Source organism: Mus musculus, chromosome 9 (genome assembly GCF_000001635.26).
Source record: "Mus musculus strain C57BL/6J chromosome 9, GRCm38.p6 C57BL/6J".
In the NCBI taxonomy this organism is placed as follows: domain Eukaryota; kingdom Metazoa; phylum Chordata; class Mammalia; order Rodentia; family Muridae; genus Mus; species Mus musculus.
In genome coordinates, this window is record NC_000075.6 from 44235137 (window position 1) to 44252123 (window position 16987).

Genomic DNA, 16987 nt, shown 5'->3' on the forward strand with positions numbered 1-16987 from the left:
AAACCATTTGGTGACATTAAGTACTCAGTTCTGCCACCAAGCCTTTGGCTGGTAGGTTGTTGAACTTGTCCAGTACTTGAAGAAAGAAAACAGTCTCTGAACACCAGAATTATTCAGTCCCACAACTTTGGGTTGCAAATCAGTCATTTTTTTTTTTTTTTTTCGAGACAGGGTTTCTCTGTGTAGTCCTGGCTGACCTGGAACTCACTCTGTAGACCAGGCTGGCCTCGAACTCAGAAATCCACCTGCCTCTGCCTCCCAAGTGCTGGGATTAAAGGTGTGCGCCACCACGCCCGGCTGCAAGTCAGTCATCTTTAAGACCTTTTTGAACCTGTATTATCATTTCATGTCAATAGCCTGCCTTTTATTTCTTTGTTTTGTTTTTGTTGGTGGTATTGAGCTTGGGGTTTTTGTTTTCAGACAGGGTCTCTCTATGTAGTCCTGGCTATCCTGGAACTCTTTATGTAGAACAGACTGGCCATAAACTCACAAAGATGCTCCTGCCTCTGCCTCCTGGGTGCTGGGATCATAGGCATGTATCACTCTGCCCAGATTTTTATCATTTTCTACCTAGAAAAAAAAAAAAAAAGAAGAATCTACCAAAGAAAAATATAGGCAGCACTCTAAAATTACCATCAAAACTTGGTAAGGCCTGTGCCCCTCCCTAATTGCAGGCCTTCCTTCTTACTCTCCCAGACTTTTGAAACCCTCTTCACTGACACTGACACTTCATCCTGTCACCATTCCTAAAGTGTAGCCTGACAGAAACACACACACACGCAAACCAAACCTTTGAACCCTCCCCACTGTTTCATCTGTAATAAAATTAACAGTCACAATCTTACTTAAAGTTGTAAACTACTTCATGATACATAGACTCTATGCTGGATAGCTTACCAAGTCACACAGTGACAACAGCAACATTTTCTTCCTCATCACTGAGTGTGTCCCCTCTGCCTGGAGTGTGCTTCTAAGATCCACATCATTCTTCAAAAATCATTTGGGCTGTCCAGGCACCGGGGGCGCACGCCTTTAATCCCGGCACTCAAGAGGCAGAGGCAGATCTCTTGAGTTTGAGGCCAGCCTGGTCTACAGAGTGAGTTCCAGGAGAGCCAGGGCTCCTAAGAGACCTCGTCTCAAAGTTAAAAATTAAAATAAAAAATATTTCCAACCTGCCTTATCTTCAGTAAAATCTGCATATGGTAGAATAATGTAGCACACACTTGGTTTCTGCTGCAGCAGGCCATAGTTCTGTCTCTTTCTTTGATTTGCTTGGTTTGTTTTCTACAGGAACCTGAGAGTTCACTGCACACCAGCAGTAAGTCATTAGGAGGAGACAATTTGAAACCCCAGCAAAACTCTGATTTAAACTGTAAACATAGCTGTTAAGTGCTCATCAGAATTTACTATATACATAGCATCACGAAGACTTGCATCTAATCCCAGTGTCATTTCTAACCCAGAACCCTCGCTGCTGGTCATCTGGAGGCTGCCATCTCTCTCCTAAGCATGAGAAAGGTAGAGGATTTGCCAGAAACCTGAGCACCCTTCAGGATACTTTGACACTGACTCCTGTGTCAATTTCCTGGGAGAAGCACAGCTGCCATCTCAAAGAACAAAAGACAGCAACCCAATCTCTGAAAGCCTGTCCCATCCCCCAGGCAGGGGTCAGCGGAGCCATCCATATCTGCAGAGAGCAGTCCCCATACCCTGACCTCTCCATACCTCTAACCTCCCGTCTGTCCATCAGAGAAGTGGCCAAGGGCCCAGCAGCTCTTTTCCCCAGAGGGAAACAAAGAGAGGAACTGAAAACCACCCTACGTTTTATATATATTTTTTAATAGCTCAAAATCCAGCCCAGAGAAGATGAGTACAGTTTTCTAATTCCAGAAATCTGAGAGCCACATACCTCTAGGCCTTTGCAAAGCTGTTTTTCCTGCCAAGAAAGACGCACATACACCACACACACACACACACACACACACACACACACACACACACACACACACACCACCTGATTCTACTAACCTTACCAGACCAATTCCTCCCATCCAGCAAACCTTTCAAGCTTAGAAGTCCCTTCTTGACCCTTCCAGGCATCAGCAATAGGCAGGCTCCACTTCCTGATGGTAGCCCCCTGGCCCTGGATTGCAGCAGCCTTTGCTGCCCTCCTATTTTCTTCTAGAAGACTGGACCCTGACAGGAAACGCCTCAGGCCAGGGCCAGGGCTTGGTGCCTCACACTTTGCTGAACCCACACCAATCTTGTAAAAGTTAAAAAGCAACACACATGGGCCACACTGAGCCAGACTTCCTCCCGTGTGAGTTAATGATAAGTCAGAGACACCTACAACCAGAAAAATATTTATTATTCATCGTCCTAAGCAACGGTTGTTTTCCTTTTTCTTTTCTCCCCCTCCTCCCTTTTCTCTTTTGGTGACAGGTCTCAATGTGATTCCCATGCTGACATTAAATATCTGGTTCAAAGCATCCTCCTCGAAGAGCCTCCCAAGTAGCTATGTCACCCTGCTTAGCTCACAGTTCCTGGAGGCCAGTGGATCTCAACCTGTGGTCCCCTAAGGGATCCTCAGGGGCCACCTAAGACCATTGGAGAACACAGATATTTACATTATAATTCATAACAATAGCAAAATTACAGCTATAAAGCAACAATAGAAATAATTTTTGGTTGGGGTTCTCAAGGAACTGTCGGAAAGCGTCACGGCATTAGGAAGGGGGAGAGCCGGTGGTGTAGGCCAAGGCCACTGTGTTTTTGATCAGGTCACATTTCTTTTAATATATAAATAACCAATGTCCTATTTGAATAAAAGTGAATGATTGTCCCTCTTATATATCTCCTCAATACTCTTGTCCAGATCAGGCTGTGGTGCACAGCTTTAATTCCAGCCCTGAAAAAACAGAGGTAGAGGCCCCAATCTAGGAGTTCCAGGTCAGTCAGAGCTACACGTAAGTCCCTTTCTCAAAAGACAAGCAAACAGAAGCCATCCTGGATAGATCTTATTCAAAGGAGGACAGGGAGCCAACAAGATGGCTTAGTCGGTAAAGGTATGTGCTGCCAGACTCAACGACCTGGGTTCAATCCCACAGATCCACATGGGAGAAGGATAGAACCAAGTCCCCATGGGCTGTCCTCTGACCACACACTAAATGTAATACAAGTTTTTAAGATTTAATTTTAACAATCTGAATGTGTGTGTGCACTTGAATGGGTCTTCTCCAAGAGCAGCGTGTACCCTTAACTACTGACCCATTTCTCCAGCTTCCCCAGCCCAAAAAAAAAAAAAAAAAAAATTAACAGAGACAGTGAGATCAGAAACGATCTTTCCTATCGTCGCTTCTAAACTGAAGTCAATAAAAAGAGAAGGGAAGGTTGGCCTTTTTCTCACAGTTTTTATTTGGTTTGTTTTCTAAAGAGGGGCTGAATTGCTGAGCACAACGCCAACCCCTTTCTGGGTTCCGTTGGGACCAGTTCATCACGTGACACATGGCACCTTTTTTTTTCTCCACTTCACCTTGACCTCAAACCACATCCTGATCCTGCACCTGAGAGTCAGTTGACTGAACTCATTTGTAAAATACACGATCTCCTAAAACATGAGGTCTAGGTTGTGTTCTGTCATCCCCAATGTGTCCTTCCAAGCACAAACGTGAGTGACAGAGATTCAGGGAAAGAAGTCCCTGAGAAGCTCCTGGGAAAGGACCGGAGATTCTAAAGGAAGAATAAATGAAAACGTGATGAAAAATGAGATTTCTCCATATCTGAGACCTGTGTACGGGGTCACCAGCCCTACGTTACAGGGGCTGTAAGCATCACAACGACAAGTAGGACTCTTTGCTCTATAAAGTGTCCAGAGCCGGGGCTGGAGACATGGCTCGGCAGTTAAAAGTGAGTCCTGCTCATGAAGAGGACTCGAATTTGGTTTCCAGCACCACACTGGTGGGCTGCTCACAACTACCCGTAACTCCGACTCCAAGGGACTCCAAAGCTCTCTTGTAGCCTCCCCCGCCCCCCGGCACTGTGCTCACAAACCCACACATAAAGAACATAATCAAAAATAAAAATTAAAACTCTCTCTTACAGTATCTAAAGTGCTACGGAGTTAAATAAAACAGGTATTGACCTTCCGCTTGCTCTGGAAGTGATTTCATAGTCCCACATCTTGTGTCTGTTTCGGCAGATTTGCTTCTAATAATATGCAACTGACCAACATTTTCAGGGACTAGAATGGACAGACATGCCTAAAAAGGATCTGTAGGTTCCATAATCCACAGGGAGGAAGGCTTGTTTAAATTCTATGTATGGTGACATTATGGTGCCCAGAGATGGCACAGGTCCAGACGGATCTCTCCCAGATGGAGGGAGGGCTTCCCGTCATGCTTTCTGCCAACAATCAAATTTTAATTATACATAAGATACTAAAAAACACCCCGTAAAGGGGATCTCCCCCAATATTGCCCAAGAAATTACCAACTGCAAACTTTAGGAGGTGCAGGCGGTCAAGCAAGTCCACTAGAGGGAGCCCTAAGCAACTTTATGCTGCAGGGAGCCTGGGGGCTGCTAAACCCCTGCCTGCAGATTAAACCTCATAAAGAAATAGTGGGAGAAGGCAAGATTGACTGGAGAGGGAAAAAGGAGTCCTGTAAACACTGCACTGACGTCTGGGGATTTCAGGAGCTACAAAACTTATACACCAAGAAATACAAGCTGAGCAAAATTAAGTAGCTGAACTCCAGACTCTTGTCTAATTTGTGTTCCTCTTTGTGGGTCAGCATCCTTTCAACTACCTGTGTCAGAACATGTTTCCCTCACACACCACAGTAGCCTTTTTGAGGCAAACCTTCAGGTTGTTGTTTAAAAAAAAACAAAAACAAAAACAAAAAACAAAAAACAAACAAAACATTTATTTATTTATTTTATGTATCTGGTGGTCTTCAGACACACCAGAAGAGGGCATCCGATACCATTACAGATGGATGTGAACCACCATGCTGTTGCTGGAAATTGAACTCGGGACCTCTGGGAGAGCAGCCAAGTGCTCTCAACCACTGAGCCATCTCTCCAGCCCCCAAACCTTCTGTTTTAAAGTAAATAATGTCACTGTGTTCACACGAAACCTCCAGATATAAAGTAGCTGTGATGGCCGCTATCCCTGCTTTCCCTATGTCTTGCAAAACACTGCTCTCCCAGACTGCAAGTTTGTAGATTCCTAGCCTGGAGAGTCTCCAGACCACAGGTAGTGCCTGTGTAGACATGAATAATAGCTATTCGGCTCCTAAGCCTCTTCTTTAGGGCTAGGATATGGAGGTAAAAAGAGAAGCTTTCCTTTGTATGAGCTGATTTAGCTCACCCACCTGCCTGAGTTTTCCAGTTGCCTGGACAACGTGCAGTATCCAGAAACCCAACATCCCAGTTCTTGGTCCCACCTCTTGAGGAAGTTTTACACCTTGGATTGGCTCCCAGGACCCAGGCTCCTCCCTAGACTCAATCTACTTGGGTCTCTCTTTACTGTCCCCATGACATGTCATTTCCCAGGGAGACACCACACAAGCAACAGAAAGTCTTGCAGGTAGGTAGGAAGGAGGAGAGTACACAAGTTGGGGAGAGAGAAGGGATGTCCAGAAGTTTCTCTAAGAAGCTGACTGCTGCACATAGGATTGTTCTCCCTCAGTGATCCCAGCCCTCCCTAAGGGTCCCAGAGACCAAGAAATGAAGCTTCTATAGAAGTGTAAGATGCACTGGGAGACTGGCACTCTGATGCTCCAGAAACCCCCAACCAACTCAGTGTAAGAGTCAGGAAAGCCTGTCTGTATGCTGACCTACATAGGTCTTCCCTTCGTCAGGACAGCGGGATGCCACCTAAAACCAAAGGAAGGGGGAGAAAAGCTGAGGCACGGAAGAAGAAAAAGAATTCAAGTCCTGGTGAGTCACCATGGGTGAAGGCCAGTGCCCCTGCATGTCCATGTCCACACCAAGGTCCTTAGAGGGAATCCAGCTCCCTGGGCAACAAGACAGAGGGCGTTTGTTTTGGTTTTGTCTTTTGTTCTTTTGACACAGGGTCACTAAGAAACCCAGGCAAGCCTCAAACGTATCCTCCTAGTCCTCCTAGTGCTGGGACAGCCTGGTGCTCACAATGCCTGGCATTAGTTAGGCATTGACACCACAGTTGGCTAAAGTGAGGCTCTCTTGCCCTCCTCTTCAGAGCCCTGAGTTCAGATTCGGCCAGGCTGGGGACCGGAGACTGCCTCTCTCCCCCTGGAGCCCCCTCTAGTCCTTTGCCTCTGTCATCTGTTTCACCCTTCTTTTGAGCACACACCAAGTACAAGGCAGTGAAGGCTTGGCTATGAATTTGTCAGATTTTGGCATTGGGTATCAGTGATCTTCCCCCATCCTGCAAAAAGTGCGGGAGGAAGACAGGGCAGGGGCGAGATCAGCGTAGCCTAAGACTCCGTGGTTTGCCACGACAGGTGTGGAGGCTGAGGCCAAGCACAGGCTGGTGCTGCTCGAGAAGGAGCTGCTTCAGGACCGCTTGGGTAAGGAGTGTGGAGCCTCAGGAGACAGCAGCAATGACAGGTCCTAGTCAGGGTTATCACTGCTGTGAAGAAACACCACAACCAAAGCAACGTGGGGAGGAGATGGTTTATCTGGCTTGCGCACCCAAAGCACTGTTTATTATTGAAAGAAGTCAGGAGAGGAGCTAGGAGCCTGGAGACAGGAGCTGATACGGAAGTCATGGAGGGGTGCTGCTAATTGGCTTGCTCTCCATGGCTTGCTCAGCCTGCTTTTTTATAGAACCCAGGACCACCAGCAAAGGGGTAGCACCACCCACAATGGGCTGGGCCCTCCCCATCATTCACTGATTAAGAAAATGCCCTATAGGCTTAACTATAGCCAGATCTTATAGAGGCATTTTCTTTCTTCCTTCCTTCCTTCCTTCCTTCCTTCCTTCCTTCCTTCCTTCCTTCCTTCCTTCCCTCCCTCCCTCCCTCCCTCCCTCCCTCCCTCCCTCCCTCTCTCTTGTTTGTTTGTTTGTTTTTTGAGACAGGGTTTCTCTGTATAGCCCTGGCTGTCCTGGAACTCACTTTGTAGACCAGGCTGGCCTCGAACTCAGAAATCCGCCTGCCTCTGCCTCCCAAGTGCTGGGATCAAAGGCGTGCGCCACCATGCCCGGCTTCTAATCTTTTTTAAAAAAAGATTTATTTATTTTATGTACATGAGTGTACTGTCCCTGTCTTCAGACACTCCAGAAGAGGGTATCCCATTACAGAAGATTGTGAGTCACCATGTGGTTGCTGGGATTTGAACTCAGAACCTCTGGAAGAGCAGTCAGTGCTCTTAACCGCTGAGCCATCTCTCCAGCCTGAGGCATTTTCTCAGTTGTGGCTCCCTCCTCTCTGATAATTCTAGCTTGTGTCAAGTTGACATAGAACTATCCGTGCAGCCTTGGCATACGTGGCATCTCTGGGTTCTTGGGGAACTGGAAGTGTGGACTATGTCCAGGGCTAATTCTCTGTTGGCAAGGATTGTGAGGAAGGGCTAGACAATGAAGATTGATGAAGAAGTTGTTCTTCCCCCTGACTCTGAGAACGCAATCACAACCCCATTCAGGATAGGTAAGTAGTCTACCGTGAAGCTAATCTGCAGCTCGGGAAGCCATTGTTTTTTAGTAGCCAGAACACGGAGAGACTATTGACTCTGTAGGAATGAAAACTCTGTGGGTTTCAAGAGGGTCCAGGGAGAGACACTGCATAAGAGGTTGACACTGCCAAGTTCCCAAAGAGAAGCAGAGTTCAAGGCTATGGTGATTGATTCTATGAGATCCACGGTCAGGCCTGAGCATGGCTCTGCGATACTCACAGCTCTACAGAGGGAAGAGGCTCGCCGAGCCAAGGCTTCTGAAGACAGGCTGAAGCAGAGGTTACAAGGGCTAGAAGCTGAACTGGAAAGAACCCAAAGTGAAGGGAAGGCCATATATGCAGGTATGTTTGATCAGGTGGACAGGAGACGGGCCTGGAGGAGGTCAGGGAATTGGAGGAAGGGAAATGAAGAGTGATTCCAACTGCCATACCTAGTCTCACCTTCCCTGCATAGGCAGGGTCCAGAGACCCAAAGATAGATCCCTGGTATGAACACGGATCACCACATCCTAGGGTGTCTAATGTTCCATGCTTGGTGTTGGCATGAACAAAATGCAGTGACAGCCCTTACCTTTTTCACCTTTGGGAGTAAGTGGGAGGAAAGGCCAGAGTCCCCCCTAAACAGATATGGGGGAGAGAGTCTTCTTTCCTATCTCCCTCATTTTCAAGGTCTCCCAAGTTTCTTAGTTCTGTGTCTCCGCCGAGACGTTCCCCTACGTGTAACGTTATTTCCTTCCCTTATGCCTCCTCTATCCCTGCTGCCTACTGCTCCTACCTCAGAGATGAGCCGCCAGCGGCAGGCCCTAAAGGAGGAGCTGGGGACCCGAAGCAAACAGCTGGAGGAGGAAGTGAGAAGTCTAAAGGAGCAGCTAGGTAGGCCCCCATCCTTGTCCCTTCTTTTCCAGGCTCAGTATCAAGGCCCCAGCATGGATGAGTGGACTTCAGAGGCTCTCCTCTAGATGTCTACAGTCTGTTGGCTGAGTTTTAACTAGGGTCACCGGCACCCTAGCTCTCCTCTGAACAAAGAGTTCAGTGACACAAACCTCTCTGTCAGGGCTGGAGTTATGCCTCTCGGAGAGCTGGCTCAGCAGTTAACAGTTAACAGCACTTGTTCTTACAAAGAACCCACAATCAATCCCCAGCACTCACATGACAGTTCACAACCATCCTGTAACTCCAGCCAGAGGGGATCTGAGGTCCTCTTCTAACTTCACAGACACCCACATGGTGCACATACATACGTTCAAGCAAAGCACTCATACACATAAAATAACAAGAATAAATAAATCTAAAAAAGAAGAAAGTTCAAAAGAAGCCTCTAAGACAGAGGTAAAGAAGGTAAGTCACTCCATTTCTCCCCAAGTCCAGCAGTTAACCCCTTCATTGCCTTGCCTGTCCTAAGCAAAACATATTCCTTATTAGTCTAGCCAACCTTTACAACCAAACTACAGAGAATGTTAGACTTAATTTACTTCAGCATCCTCAAAGCCACGCACCTGGTAGAAAGCCTTAAATTTCTACTTGCTAAATCAATGAGTAGACCAACCAGATAAGAAAACAGAGGTCAAACCAGGTGGTGGCGGCACACACCTTTAATCCCAGCACTTGGGAGGCAGAGGCTGGTGGATCTCTGAGTTCAAGGCCAGCCTGGTCTACAGAGTGAGTTCCAGGACAGCCAGAGCTACACAGAGGAACCCTGTCTCGAAAATACCAAAAACCAAAAAACAGCAACAAAAAAAGAGCAAAAGGGTCAGAAGATGGTATCAGATCCCATGGAGCTGGAGCTATGGATGGTTCTGAGCCACCATGTGAGTGGTATAAACCAAACCCGGGTCCTGGGAAAGAGCAGCAGCCTCCTGAGTCTTTTTTATTTCTCAAAAGTCCAAGGTGGCCTTGAACTCACAGTGATCCTCCAGCCTCAGTCTCCTGAGTTGTCAGGTTCTAGGTGTGAGCCATCACATCCTATTTCAAAGTTTTCTTATCCTAAAATATCTTTGGTTTGGATATAAACATTCGTGAACTGCTTTATACAGGCTAGGGACTCCATCCATCTCTGGCCTTGGCCTTCTTTCAAATTTACAGTCAACATTTACTGAGCCCCTTCTATATACAGTGCTTTGTCGTCCATTTCCACATTTAAGGTCACAGCAAACACAAGGGATGTATGTTATTTTCCCTCTAAAGATAAAGAAGGGGCTGGAGAAAGGGCTCAGTGACTAAGAACACTGGCTGCTCTTCCTGAGCCAGCACCCACATGGTGACTCGAAAACATAATTCCAGCTTTAGGAAATCCAACCCTCCTCTGGACATCACAGGCAAGTGTACACGTGCGTGTGCGCGCACACACACACACACACACACACACATGTGTACACACACACACAGAGGGGGAGAGGAAGGAGGAGGAGGAGGAAGAGGAAGAAGAGGAGGAGGAGGAAGTTGTTTTAAAAACTGAGATGTAAAATTAAAAATAAATAAATTTATAAAGATAAACTGAACACTGAACCATGTTAGGTGGTACAAGTCTGTAATACCAACCCTGAAAGGGAGAGGTAAAACAATATGGAGTTCAAGGTTATCTTTAGCTACATGGGGATTTTAAGGCCAGCCTGGGCTACATGAGATCCTGTCTTAAACAAAACAAACAAAACGAAGGCAAACATTTAAGACATGGCGATCCAGAGAGACTTGTTTCACACTGTCTAAATACTAAGCAGCAGACTCTGGACACATCTTCTGTCTCAAGACCTCTATGCACCCTGCCATGCCTCAGAACGTCTAGAGAGACCTCAGGAAAGAAGATGACCCTGGGAGTCTGTAACGGCCTCTGTAAAGCTGCCTCTTTAGACACCTTTGGTTACTGTTCTTGGTATACAGTGTCACTGTCCTATCTCCTTTACCTTTCTGCCCTGTTCCCTAGAAACATGCCAAAGGGAGGCTAAGACAGCGAAGGAAGAGGCTGAGCGAGCCCTCAGAAAGCAAGATGGAACCTTGGCTCAGCTTCATGCCCACGTGGCAGACATGGAGGCCAAATATGAGGAAATCTTGCATGTAAGCGCCACTACCCGTCGGCCATCTTCTAATTATCTCATAACCTACCATCCCTATGCCTCCAATTAGTGTGATGACCCACGACCCCATGCTCTGTCCTAAGTGTAAACAAAAGATCCAACCATTGACAGAACCAGTGACTTGTAATCCCAGTACTTGGTTAGCTAAGGCAGGAAGATTTTGAGTTCAAGGCCAAGATGAGCTACAATGTACTATGCACCTGCTACACAGTGAGATCTAGGCTCAGTAATAATCAGGGGATTACTTTGTTATATAGTGTCAGGACAGTGTCACTATATATCAGAGTAAGGGTATAAGTCAATGGTACTGCTCTAGGCTCTAGCCTAGTATGCAAGGCCATGGGTTCAATTCCAGACACAGAGGTGGGGCGGGGGATAGGAAGAGGAGTGTGGAGAAGGAGGGAGAGGGGAAGAAAGGAGTGGCACAGGCTCATAGTTCTGCTATTCAGGAGAATGAGGCAGACAAACCATAGGTTCAAGGCCAACCTAGGCACAAAACCCAAGGCCAGCACAGGCAGTAAGAGACTGTATCTCAAAATAAAAATTAGAAAGAGACATGGTACTTGTCTAGCATGTATAAGGCTTTAGGTTAAATCCTAAGTGTTGGAGAGACAGAGACAGGGACAGGGACAGGGCAGCAGCCAGGCATAGTGGTTCACATTTGAAATCTAGCACTTGGGAAGCTAAGGCAGGAGAATTCTGAGTTCAAAACCAGCCTGGACTACAAAGCAAGGTTATCTTACAAAAAGAAGGAAGGAAGGAATGTAGAGAGGGACGGAGAGAGGGAGGGAGGGGAAGCCATTGGTGGATAACTCTTAGTAATCAAGCCGAAGAACCTAAGGCAACCTTCACTGTCCCCTCCCTCCCTGGAAGCTGAAAGCTGGGTGTTCACAGGACAACCTGGACTGTCTACTGGCCAAGCTGAGAGTGGTCAAGCCTCACTGGGATGCAAATGTGCTGAGACTCCACACCAGACTCAAGGAGCAACTGCGGCAATTTGGTCTCAACCCCCTGGATCTTTGAAACCGCTGGCCTCTAATCCCTAAGCCCTATCAATAAAGCAACTTGATGTAGAATTCAATAGAACTATGGATTATGGCCTTTGGCAGTGAGGACATCTATGTTCTGGGTTGACCCATTGTCCTAAACACTGAGTGGTAAGAAGTAGACAATGTTCTAAACCCTTTCCTGCAGAAACTAGATCCCATTCCCTTAAGCCTGGAGTACTTTTGGTCCCTTTAAACTATCTTGGCTTAAATGGGCACGGCGGTGCATACCTTTAATTCACACAATTGGGAGGCAGAGGCGGGCGGATTTCTGAGTTCAAGGCCAGCCTGGTCTACAGTGAGTTCCAGGATAGCCAGGGCTGTACAGAGAAACCCTGTCTTGAAAAACCAAACCAATCTTGGTTTTTTTTCCTGACCAATAAAACACAAATCCTGTGTGTGTGTCTGTATACATATACATACATTTACTTATTTATTTGGACAGTAGCGTATGTATACTAAAGTGCTCACAAAGAGGTCAGAGGGCAAATTCCAGGAGCTGGTTCTCTTCTTCTACCGTGTGGTTCTGGTGAGTCAACTCCGGTTGCCAGGCTTAGAAGCCAGCACCTTTACCTTTTAAGCTATCTCACCAGCCAGCTGGGAAAGGCTGTACCAGGACATTACAATAGCCAAGAACCAGCTCCCAAGACTCTAAGGTATCCACAGTAGAAGGAAGATACACCTCCAATCAATCCTTCTGCCAGATGACAACAGAGCCACATCTAACCTATGTTCTCCATGGCTTCAATCCTCGGTGGCTCCACAGCGTCATCTTCTTGAGCAGAACTGCATCTTTGGCGCACAGCTCCCCAAAATGTCCACATATAGCATCCTGTGGCGTCTCAGGCTCCCTGTGGAGCCCGCCTTCGGTCTCTGTCCACACCCCTCTGCTGGAGGTAGGCTCATGAGAAAGGAGAAGGTCCCTGGCAGTCCTGTGATTGGTGGTTTCTGAATCCTCCAGCTCCCAATTCCAACTTCAAGAGATTGTTCCCAGCTCCCTCCACCTCAGGGTGCAGAGCGAGGGCAGGAGAACTACTAGGCAAGTCTATGCTGGTAAGCTAGGCTGAACAGGGATGTCCTATAGCAACTCTGAAGCCAGAGTCCAGTCCTACATACGGAGAGAACAAGGGGAGTCAGTCTCAAACCAGAAGAGTTCACTTTCCTGCCCCAACATGCTCTGCTCAGGAATAGGACTTTGTCCTCCAATCCTTCTGTCCCCACCTCCTATGACCAACGGTTCCCTCCTGCACATCTCACACAGCTCGACCCGTTAGCCCTCCTCTCTGCCCTTCTCATAATTCCATTTGTCTCTTTGACTTCACCTCTCCAGACTCCAAGGAAATCCAGGCTTCTAAGCCCTGCGGATTCCTAGCTCCTAGCTTCAGGCAGAGGGGTGGCTCAGCCTCAGTCAGTTGCTGAAGCCTGTCCAGTTCACTGTCTCCGCCCACAGGATATCCGTTCACCTCCAAAACTGTATCTCCCACTTGCAGCCCTGCCCGGGCAGCTGAGCCTCCTGGGGTCACCTGGCAGTGTAAGGGGATACACAAAAGTATTGGTTAGGTGTTCTACGGCTGGGCAGACTGGGGGGCAGAGAAAGGTAGGTGGTGAATGATGGGTAGATTCCAAGGCACATGGTGCATCAGTCACCTGGGAGATGAAAAGACAAGGCCCACTGGCCACACAGCAGAGTCTGAATCCATAGCCACCTCCAGGCCCCGGGTACAAGAAGCATTGGCAGGAGCCAGCAAGGCCAGAAGGCTCAACTGTGTCTTCAACCGGAAGATCCTTGGTCTCTGCCAGAGGAGGAGCAGCAATCTCAGTGTTCTCCAAGAAGAGGAGGGGAGACAGGCGTACCTGGGGAGGTACGGTGGGGGGAGAAAAACCTGTGGCACCTGAGCCCTGCTCCATTTCTGCCCTCTCCCCAACCCAGTCACATACCATGCTGAAGAAGCGGTCAGCCTCAGGATCGACGACAATGAGAGAGACACAAGAGCCCTGTGCCCGGATTCTAGACACTGTTTCCTCATGGCCCAGCCCATCCACGCTTTCCCCGGCCACAGCCACCAGGCGGTCTCCAGCCTTCATCCCAGCCTTGTCAGCTGGTAGTCCTGGATCCACGTCCCACAAGAACTGCCCTGGGACAGAGACATCTTCACTGCTCTCCCCTGACTCACGCCCATGCTCTCCCAGGAACTAACTCTACAGTGCATGGAAAGCTGCCGCTGGGGGCTGTGGGGCATCGCTCATGGATGCTGAGAAGCACAATTGAATGTGTATGGCCAGCCTATCGTCCAGCTTCCTACCAACCCCCAGAGCTGCCACTCACCAAGTCGGCCATCCAGGCCCTTCTCCTCCCGGAGCAGGAACCCAAAGCCTTCAGGTCCTTTCTCTATGTTTAGACATCGGGGCTTGGCGGGCAATGCCCAGCCCTCTGCCAGGGGTGCAGCAAGAGGCATTCCTAGTTGGTGACACTGTTCCTCTACCTCCAGCCCTGCCACCAGCAGAGTCACCTGATCTCCACTCTGCCAAAGCTGTGAGGGCAGAGCAAGAATGTAAGCATGGGACATCTGTGTGGGACAGAAAGGCAGGCATCTAGCTCCTCCCGGGGACCCGGAATGAGGGCAAGCCTCATGCAAACTAGAGGGAAAAGAAGAGGGTAAGGAGGGAGAGTTCATGTAGGGAGTCACCGCAGGAAGCCCTACCTTCCTATTGAGCTGGTTGTATGTGAGCTTCTCCACACTGGCCCCATTCACTTCCAGCAGCCTGGCTCCAGGGGGCACCCCTGCCCTCTCAGCAGCTCCTCCTGCACTGAGCACCAACCAGAAAGGACCTCGACTTCCTAAAGGCAGAAAAAGTAAGTCCCAGCCTGCTGCCTACCTAGAACCGAAGCTAAGCTCCCCAACCCTGCCCACCCATAGCAGGCCCTAAGCTCACCGTGGGTGACGCTGAAGCCAAAGCCGCCTTCATCTTTTACTACATGGCACAACCGGGGCCTGACCCCCGAGGGTAGGGTAGGACAGAGGAAAGCGTCACTCCCCTGCAGAACACGCGCCACATCATGCACGTGTTGTGCCAAGACTGTCAGCAATACCCGGGGACCGCTGGCCCGGATGTAGCGCACTACCTATAAAAGGGGACACAGGAGAAAAAGGTTGGCCCTCTGAAATCCCAGGATCCCCTAGAACGTGCGTTTTCACTGTGAAACCCACGTCTGTAGTTGCCTTCACTCAATCTTTCTCCCTAGGTACCTCCAAATCATGGGGTCTGAGGAGAGTGAGGCTTGGCCCATGAAGTGCTATGGAATGTTCTTTTGTACCACGAGGAGTCCCAGCCCAGCCTCACCACCGCGTGGTCCTCATGTGCCACAATATTATTGTTCACCGCTAGGATCCGATCTCCTTCCCGGAGACCCTGGCGCTGGGCTGAGGTGCCCGGATCGACCCTGCACACCACATGGTCAGCCTTGCCTAGATGCTGCTGCAAATGGAACCCAAAAGTCTTTTCCTCCTCCTTGCTCAACAGACAAAAGCGAGGCCGGTGCAGGTTCCAGGGATCTGGAGGAGGAGACAGGTAGCAGAAAAAAAAAAAAGAAGGAGGGGGCACAGCCCTGGTACAGGGGCATCAAAAGACTGGCAGACCCTGCTTTCCTGTGAGAGCGCTGGTCAGCTTCCAGCCAGTGAGAGGGCGGGCTTTATAGCTGAATGAACTCTGCGTGGGCTGGGAGGCTAAAGCAAAGGGATGTCTTCCCCCTCTACTTCTGCTTAGTTACTGATATCAGAGGGAGGCAGTTAGCAGTTACCAAGGAGATAGGAGGCTGTGTGGCACCCTAGTGTCTCTAGGGAAAGGAAACAGTTGCCAAGGGTGAGGGGGTTACCAGATTGGTCCTGGTCTTCAGCGAGGGAGAGGACAGGATTGTCAATGCCCAGCCTTGGATTAAACTTAAACTTCCTATAAGGAGGCAGGAGAGGCAAATAAGAGGTGCTGGGAGCTGGACTTGGGTCCCAGATTCTACTTTAGGTGCTGCTGCCAGCTGAGAGTCGTCCCCCCCACCCCCTTCAGTTGTTCTTCTCCAGCCCTCAGACTACTTACAGAGTTAACAAGGCCGTGTCCCGAAGATCTGCGGGACAAAGGAGAGTGAGAGGAGAGACACACTCCCCACCCCACCCAGAGACGGGACTCTCGTGATAAAAAACCAAAAAGGTTTAGGAGAAACCCAACCCCTTTCCATTCTGCTTCTCTGTCTTCACACACACACACACACACACACACACACACACACACACACACACACACACACACACACGGGTGCTGACTCCCCTGTATTTTCCTCCCCCAGTACTGTGGAACATAAATCTGAGCCTATCAGCAGAAGGTGTGGGCCAGGAAGATAGATCTATAAGCCCACCTCATTCCTATTCCTATAGGGCTCCAAGCCCCGATAGCAAGTGTGTTCTAGACCCAGAGATTCCAAATCTGCCCCCTCTGCCGCCACCCCAAAGTCCCCTTTCAAGGATATCGCCTTACTTCCTACCTGCAGCTGCCTCCATAGTTGGATCACTGACCCAGGACTTAAGAGTAGGGACAAGGTTCATTATAACCAGCTGACCCTCCCACCTGCCCCCTCCCGAGTCACGCCTTCTTGAAGACGCTGCAAGGAAGCATTGGGGTAATGGTTAACAGCAATGGGACTTATTCTCTGCAAAGTGCGAGTGTAAGTTCCTTCTGCCCCCAGGTCTTGCGCCCTACCTCTTACGACGCTCAGTTGCTCTTATGCACAACAAAAAGCAGGTTACTGTCATCTCAAGCTGGGGGCAGTAGGTATGAAGGGTTAAAGGAATTCGAAGGCCCAGCAAGAGCAACCCCATCCCAGGCGCTCACACCCGGGCCTTCCAGCAACAAAGTTATCTAAAGATTCTTGAGCCTCTCCTTTTGCCTATCAGACTATTCAAACGATGGATCTCAAAGACTGGAATTCCTTCAGGAATCTTAAACTGGGCAAGAGAGAAGATGAAGCCCCGAGGCCAGCCAGAACTTGTCTGCCAAGAAGAAGTTTCATGAAGTTTGGACAATTTGTCAGACCACGGAGTTGGATGGATGGACTGGAACAATCACTCAGTCCTGATGGGACTGCTCAGCACACTAAAGTCCACGGGTGCACCCTGAAAGATGAGCTCTTGGGTTGGGATTGTCACCAGACCTATTTATTTGTTTCTTT

General features: G+C 48.8%; 2 protein-coding genes across 6 annotated transcripts; one reads left to right on the forward strand and one right to left on the reverse strand.

The window, feature by feature from the left end:
• Positions 1–5540: 5540 nt before the first annotated feature.
• Ccdc153 (coiled-coil domain containing 153) lies at positions 5541–12170 on the forward strand. Of its 5 annotated transcripts, none has more exons than NM_001360344.1 (7): positions 5541–5587; positions 5862–5940; positions 6486–6551; positions 7878–7997; positions 8436–8528; positions 10576–10706; positions 11600–12170. In NM_001360344.1, exons 2-7 carry the CDS (start codon positions 5871–5873, stop codon positions 11747–11749), a joined length of 630 nt encoding a protein of 209 aa, NP_001347273.1. In that variant the 5' UTR covers positions 5541–5587; positions 5862–5870; the 3' UTR covers positions 11750–12170. The 5 variants fall into 5 exon arrangements, with proteins under 5 accessions (NP_001347273.1, NP_001074838.2, XP_006510439.2 ...); NM_001081369.2 differs by having other exon boundaries at positions 11621–12170; XM_006510376.4 differs by having other exon boundaries at positions 5546–5587; positions 5846–5940; positions 11600–11807.
• A 5-nt stretch (positions 12171–12175) lies between these two features.
• On the reverse strand, positions 12176–16328 carry Pdzd3 (PDZ domain containing 3). The gene is made up of 11 exons (NM_133226.2): positions 16304–16328; positions 15862–15889; positions 15647–15720; positions 15115–15326; positions 14707–14896; positions 14475–14611; positions 14099–14303; positions 13711–13907; positions 13420–13626; positions 13095–13295; positions 12176–12880 (listed from the first exon to the last, which is right to left on the reverse strand). Exons 1-11 carry the CDS (start codon positions 16317–16319, stop codon positions 12851–12853), a joined length of 1497 nt encoding a protein of 498 aa, NP_573489.2. The 5' UTR covers positions 16320–16328; the 3' UTR covers positions 12176–12850.
• Positions 16329–16987: the final 659 nt, after the last annotated feature.